Source organism: Octopus bimaculoides, chromosome 16 (genome assembly GCF_001194135.2).
Source record: "Octopus bimaculoides isolate UCB-OBI-ISO-001 chromosome 16, ASM119413v2, whole genome shotgun sequence".
Taxonomy (NCBI): Eukaryota; Metazoa; Mollusca; class Cephalopoda; order Octopoda; family Octopodidae; genus Octopus; species Octopus bimaculoides.
Window position 1 is genome coordinate 53,056,772 of NC_068996.1, and position 7,441 is coordinate 53,064,212.

Here is a 7,441-nt window from a genome sequence, read left to right on the forward strand (position 1 = left end):
GATGTAAAAGGTTCATGGTTGCGATTTTTACTCACTTCACTCTACAAATACCCTTCGAAATTATATTCTAATCTGACGGTTTTATAATCCGTTGAATTTGATACAAAGCAGTCAGAAGGGTAAACATTATCGGAAATGTTTTCCTTTCAATAATGAATGTTTCGAAAGAAGAAGAAATGAACGGTAGAACTATCGGAATTTTTAAAGACTCTAATGAAAGATGCAGTTTTAGGGTTCCGGTCATCAGATTTACGTTGCTATCTCCGCATGACGTTTGTTTACATAGCAACGGGAACAAAATGTCGCGAAAGATTTCTAATATCCAACATATGAGAGAAGTGTAAAGGTGAAGACGGAGGAAAACTTTAAAACTAGTTTCATATAATTGATGTTAAAGGAAACGGTAATGCCATGCAATATATAGCAGACAATTATGAATTAAGGGAAAACATATTTATAACTAGAATTGATAGAAATCTGTTGAATCCTCCATGATTTCTGAATATCGTGTTGTGTGATTTACCATTTATGTTATCTGAATAATTTTCAAGCTTGTGATTTTTGGTTTGTGTTTAAATTTTTAATTAAAAACACAAATAAAATAATAATGAAATAAATAATAGCAAAAATTTTCTTCTCAATGAAAATATCGAATTTTTAATTCTTAAATTATAAATTATGTTTCTTAAAACGATTTTTTTTCCTATTATGTCATGACTAGAATGTAAAGATAACTTAAATAGAGCTTCTGCAATGTCCATAGTATTCCTTTACTTGATTTATCTCATTAGATTTTTACTTTCTAATACAGAATTATCTGTGTAGGACGATAATAGCACCATCTCTAATATTAATGGTTTAAAATGGCATTTCACAGCACAATAGTTTGCATTTATATTTAACTTCTCTTTCGCTGAAAATGGACACGAAACTTGTTCCTGTCAGTTCTAATCGTTGAGTTTCCAGACTAATTAATTAGGATTTCAACATCCAAATTCTGTCGCCCAAACAAATTCTACCACACACAAACTGTCTACGTTTTCCACACATGTTAATTACGTTACCTAGCAACGGTAACATCACCAAGGTTGCCTAACAATGAAAGCGTTTTCGTTAAGGAACACAATTTTTCTTTTTGATAATTCAAAATTGTGAACATGGTAGAATTTTGTATTTGTTTATTTATTATTTAATGTTTATAGTTTGAGAAATTTATGAAGTGATTCTTTTCTTAAAAGAAGAGTTCGGCGCATATCTTAAAATATTATCACTATTATTATTACTATTATTATTTTTATTATTACTATTATTGAAATCCTAATTATTATTATTTTTTTAATTCTCTCATAACGAATGATTTTTTTTAAAACGCAAAGAAAAGACTTTTGTTAAAGACTCTTAAAGATCTGGACTGCCTCTTCTAGAAAAAGGTAAGTTGTTTCTCCTAGTTTTCTCGTCTTATGTCAGTGTTAGAACTGTTGCATCAAGATACATGACATAAAGTCACTAGGTTTCTATGTATTAGCCATCGTCAAGTCCATCCTTGATGTACATATTCGTGCTCTCTTTTATGTGTTAACAGGGAGCACACGTCATTCAGGTGTTTCTAAATAGACCAACACAACAAATGATAGAAGTTTTAAAAATATGAAGAGAAAAATATTCAATGTTACAATATAAACACAAGCGCATAATACAGTATAGAATTAAACATGGTATTCCCCAGTCTTGTAAAAGTCATGGATTTTACAATAAGGATGATATTCCTGGTCTTAGATGATAAGTCAGTAGTCCTGGCCATGAACCTGTCAGAGAGTGACCAATACTTTGACAGTTTGCTTTTCTGAAGCTGATGAACAGTGGAGCCTGGGCTGGTAGCTGACCGCACCAATTTGCCACTAGAGAAGAGGTCACAGCATGTAGTAGCCCAGATGAGGGGCCTACAACCACAGAGTGGGATAATTATTATACCATCAGGCCTTTTACTGTCTCCTTGATCTAGCCCCACTGGTTCAAGCTGGGAAGGGAAGCCTGCAGCATCTAGACCATGCTTTATGATTTCATTAAGGACAGCATGGCATGGAAAGTAGCCAGTACTATAATGACAGGACAGAAAGAATCCACAGTGAATCCAAAGTGACATTTTTGAGGCTCACAGCTTTGGAGGCCAAGCATCAGGGAAACACTATCAAGCTGAGTGTCAGTCACAAGTGATGGCATTGCTTTGAGCTAGGCTCCACGGTGGGGCTTGGAGGCTGAATGAAAACATGCCAGATGATACTGCTTAAGTCAGCAGACTAAGTCATCTGAGATCATGTTGCACTGGATGGCATCCCATTTGTTTTGGGGAGACTGGACGTTCACAGAAGGGAGTCGCGGATGGATGTCCGCAGGGCATAGGCTGAGCTAGCTCCATGTCGCATAGGTCACCTCATGCTCCCCAATCACAGTTGGTTCAATTGAGTTGTGGAGAACCCTGTCATCAGGTTCACATGGAAATAGAATTTTGTTGAATCAACTGATTGAGTATCATAAAATTTACAGTTTTTGTGTATTGCTACAGAAGACCACACATTTGTCATTTTTTCAGTCATATCTGTGCATAGAAAAGACATAGACAGGGACCCAGTTACTAAGATCTGAATATATTGTTTTTGACAAAGAAATCTTACAGTGACTAGATAAGCAAATTAGGTGAGTTTTCAATATCAACCAGTGGTGAATTTTTTTTAAGACAGAATAAAATCAATGTATTTAGTAGGGATGCAGGAAGAGAAAACGCTACAGTAGGGAAGAGAACATGTCAGCAGATTAAAAGAAGAAGCTGTTAGGAGGAGTTTTGCATCTAATGTACAAGAGCTGAAAATGATATTTAACCATTTCTCTTATATAAAATACAAAGGTTGTATTATTTGAGCTAAGACATGTGCTGTGAGACAGGAAGAACAAAAATCATTCTATAACCCAGATATGAGAGGTACAAAATGGAAGCAATGTCATAATCATTATTTGATGGACCATAATGGGTGTATGCTGTCCAATTAAAGCAGATGTGTACAGTTTTCCTATTTGAAGGAAGCAGTGAACTGGAAATGAAGGACTCAATGACTTATCATGATTCTCTGATAATGGCAGCTGAAATACAGGAGGAATTTAGTGGTTGTGTGAGGGACAAACTGCTAAGTTAGAATGGTTTACTCAACAGACTTTGTTTATGTGCCAGTCTCCCATTTACTACAATCTTATTAGATTCCTATTGCAATTGTAGCAGACTAAAAGCATTACCAATTATATGAATGAAGAATGGTGATGTTGCTGAGAAAGGATGTAAATAAGTAGGATTTTATTGATTCTTTCAGACCCCAAAATTCAGTGAATTCCAAGTTTACAATTTGACCCAGATTGGTTTTTGTTGTCATAAGTATTTTTTGGATGTATGCAATTCTTAACAGATCTACCCAGGACAACCACTGCTTTCAATATATTGTAGAGAGAGTAGATACTATGGATTTGGTGGGGCTCTGAACAATTTTGGTAGATTTAAAGCTTTTAACTGGATCAACCATCAGTAACTGGTGGCTCTTCTAAGTGCAGTGAGTGTAACTTACATTTCCAAGGACTGTATTGTTGATATACAGACAGGCTGGAACATGTTGTTCTTTCACTCTTCTTGAAAAATAGACTGGTTTTGCTGGTCAAAATGTCCACCTATTGCCACCATCCTCTGTGCAGAGGGCTCAAGACATTTGGGATTAATGATGCCCAGGCATTAGCTGAGGTGGTGACATTTTCTTCTGAAAGATGATAGATAACATCCAAAAGATCTTAACCAAGCTTGCTACATAGAAGTGTCAGTAGTTTGGAATAAACACTACAGTCATGGCAGTATTGTCAACAAAGTCTGTTAGAGATGCATGAGAAGCAATGAAAACGTTCCTCATACACATGTTCATTATATATTTGAACATTGTTGACTTGTGCACTGACGTATACACCTGTTGTTGCTTCTACAACAGATTCAGCTATCACTTATCTACCTTCTTTTGGTGAGGAGGTTTGATTTTTTTATGTCTTGCTGATAAGACACAAAAGATAACATAGTGAAGAAAATTAGAAGCACAGGGGGCTGTTTTTTTTTTCCTCCTCTCCAATTATGCCTTTATCGTTCTGCTCAGTCATGAATGGGATAATAAAAGAGGTGGCTATCTGTAGCTGCTTACAACTTGATGGACATATAAAACATTTAGCAAAGTAAAAAGGTACATGTTGCTGAGTCATCCGTGGTTTTGAGTGACAGCTAGAGATTGCTCATTAGATATAATAGCTGAATACATGTCTTCATACAGTAACGAGTACCATACTAATTATTCTTAAATTGCACAACTATTTCTGGCACAGGCCTGAAAAACAGCTGCAGAAACCAAAGCAGATATTAGAACCTGGTTCAGCTCTCTCTGGTTCAACTGTTGAAGTCAAATCGTCCGACATTGCTCACACTCCTATTGAAACTGCAATAATCTCTGATCTGAAGGTGCTCACTAAAACTTTCCCTCATTTATAGGTTATAGATCTTTGCTTTTAAAAATAAAAAATTCCCAAAACTTCTATAATAAATTATGTTTGTAACTGCCTCGTTTTCCAGTATTTTCTGTTCAGTGTTTCATTACATAAAATGTAATACTTGAATAAGTGACATTGTTATTTAAAATAATGACTTTAAATTATAAGAACCGAATCTCATATATATATATGAAAGGTAAATCTTCATGAGCAATAATGTCATGAAAGGGACGCATTTAAAATATTACTAAACATATTACAAAAACACAAATGCATAAAACTAACACAAAAATAGAAAGTGTAAATTTTATTTGTAAGTTTTAAAAAGCCATAATATCCTCATTTAATGTTAATTTAATGTTTACTACAGCCATAGACCAGTGCTGCCTGACTGGCTCTCGTGCCAGTGACTTGTAAAAAGTATCATTTGAGTGTGGTTGATGCCAGTGCCGGCTGACTGATCCCATGCCAGTGGCATGTAAAAAGTACCCACTACACTCGCAAAGTGGTTGGCATTAGGAAGGGCATCCAGCCGTAGAAACATTGCCAGATCGGATTGGAACCTTGTGCAGCCTTCTGGCTTGCCAGCCTTCTGGCTTGCCAGCCGTCAGTCAAACTGTCCAACCCATGCCAGCATGGAAAGGGGAGGCTAAATGACAACGATGATGGTGATGATGATGATGATGATGAGCTATTTGTGGCCCTCAGGACTTTCTGAATGGCATGCCTAATGAAAAATTACCTTGAATTTTTCTTTAGTAGCACACCTCACCTGATGACAAGCCATGTCTCAAGTGGCTTGCTTCTTTGCCCATGCCAGCATTTTGTAAACTTGCTAATGGGAAAGATATTAAATTTTAATTATTTATGTTTATGTCAGTATTTATAACTCTGTATTTTGAGGGGTACCACTTGTACTTGAGGTGGCATTCACCCAGGATGGGTTGAGCCAGCAACCAACAAATTCACCATGTCCCTTATGAATGCTGACCACATCCAACAGGTAGCAGCAGTCAAAGCTGTAACGGATACTCATACCCTGTTCCACTGGGGGCTTGATTGTGCTTCCACATCCATCTTTACTGTTGCCAGCCATGTCTTCAATTGTCTTCCAATTTGTTTTGCAGAGGCTTGTTTCTTTTGTTTGTTTTTTAAAACATATTTGTATGATGTTTTTACATTTTCTTTATACCTGTTTTAATGACTATGTTCATTGAACTCTGTTAGCCTATGGAATTGTAGAATTAGAATCTGAACAACAGATGTCACGAAAACATTGCCCCACCATGCTGACTGAGGATCTGAACAAACGTCTTTATCAAATGTAAGTTAACTTCATAATCCACTAACATTTTAATAAATAACCTTCTACCATTATCTTACAAGGCAGACCAATGACAAAAGATATATTTGAGTCATTACAATGTCATCTTTTAAGGAATATCTAGGGTTTTATATTATCTTGTATGTCTTTTCCATATTCAATGACTGTGTGTGATTTAAGAGAGATTTTGGTTCCTATTTGTGACTGCGAATAGCAAGCTAATGTAGACAAGTAAAGGGAGTTTTCAACTTCCATAGTTTGGCTGGGTTTACAATGTAGTGATTCTCTTAATTTTGATCTGTCATATCATTAATGAGAGCAGATGTCCTTAGATTTAATCTAATCACACTTTTGCACCACTTGTTTGTATCAGTGTGAATCAAGATATTGTTTGGGGAAAATGTGTGTGGAATGATAGCAGTACACTTGACCTCGTAGGGATCCACTTTTGAGGTTTACTGCAATCTGGCCAAAAGCATGATTAAGAACATGAAAGCATGGCCAAGCATTCATTAGTCTTGGAGAAGGTTCTGAGCAAGTTATCATTCTTAGTGGTTTGGTGGTTTTTCATATGTATCAATAGCTCATGGGGACCATGCAATCTATGTAGAAAATCACCTTCCACAACACGAGAGTTAACAATGAGTTAATTGTTTCGTGCCCCTCAGAACTCAATTCACAGCCTTCAGTTGTTTATTATACATCTTCTGACCATAACAGGTGAGTTAAAGATTGACTGTCTGCAGGAACTCCCATATGCCAATGACCTAGTTCTCTATATCTATTAAAGATTTGGAGAAAAAAATTCCAAATAATGGAATTAAAACTTAGAACCAAAATCCCTTGAAGTAAACCAAGAAAAGACAAAAAAGTTAACAGAAAAGGAAAACAGGATTCAACTGCCAGCTTGGAAGTTGCCAGACCTTATATGCAGAAAAGGTGTGCAATAGGAATTGTATATTAAACGTACACTACAGGTGCACAGGTGTTGTAGTAAGATCACTGATAGAGTGACACACAAGGAAGACTACATATGTAGCAGAATCACTAAGTTAGTTGAAAGAGTTCTCATGAAATAAATTCTTTCAAATTCTCAGAAGGCTCCCAGAAATAGTTGATAGCTTCTTTCACCTAGGTGACTAACTTAGCAGTGGAAGTGGATGTTGTGAAAGCAGTAACCAAAGTAAGAACAGAGTGGGAAGTGTTCAGATAGCAGCGAAGGGGCAACAATGAGATTCTCATTTGTATGCTGCCTGTCTCTCAGGCTGTGTCTGAAGTGGAATGCTGTTTGGCAGCAAAACATGGACATTGGATGCAAATAATGTGTAAAGCTTGAGAGAAATGAGGTGATGGATGTGTAATGTTAGTGTGACGAAGAATGAAGCACAAATGAAATGAAAGAAAAATTAGGTGTAAGAGGAATCAGATGTAATTTGCAAGACTGTACTGGTACTGAAATGTGAATATGTATGAATATTGGCAGTTGGAGTCAAGTGGACCCAACCAGTAGAAAAAGAAGATTGGGAAAGATATAGGAAGAAGAGATGCAAGTTGATC

At 36.2% G+C, this 7,441-nt stretch overlaps 1 protein-coding gene across 3 annotated transcripts in view; it reads left to right on the forward strand.

Annotated features, from left to right (window-relative positions):
* Nucleotides 1-269: 269 nt before the first annotated feature.
* LOC106868973 (uncharacterized) overlaps nucleotides 270-7,441 on the forward strand; it is an 11,975-nt gene continuing 4,803 nt past the window's right edge. Inside the window, exons 1-3 of one of the 3 annotated variants that reach the window (XM_014914454.2) lie at nucleotides 270-403; nucleotides 1,377-1,430; nucleotides 5,788-5,884. In XM_014914454.2, the coding sequence (XP_014769940.1) occupies nucleotides 5,823-5,884 (62 nt within the window). In that variant the 5' untranslated portion in view covers nucleotides 270-403; nucleotides 1,377-1,430; nucleotides 5,788-5,822. Of the gene's footprint in view, nucleotides 404-1,235; nucleotides 1,431-5,787; nucleotides 5,885-7,441 lie in introns of those variants that run through there. The other 2 variants (XM_014914455.2, XM_052973771.1) reach the window with 2 other exon arrangements.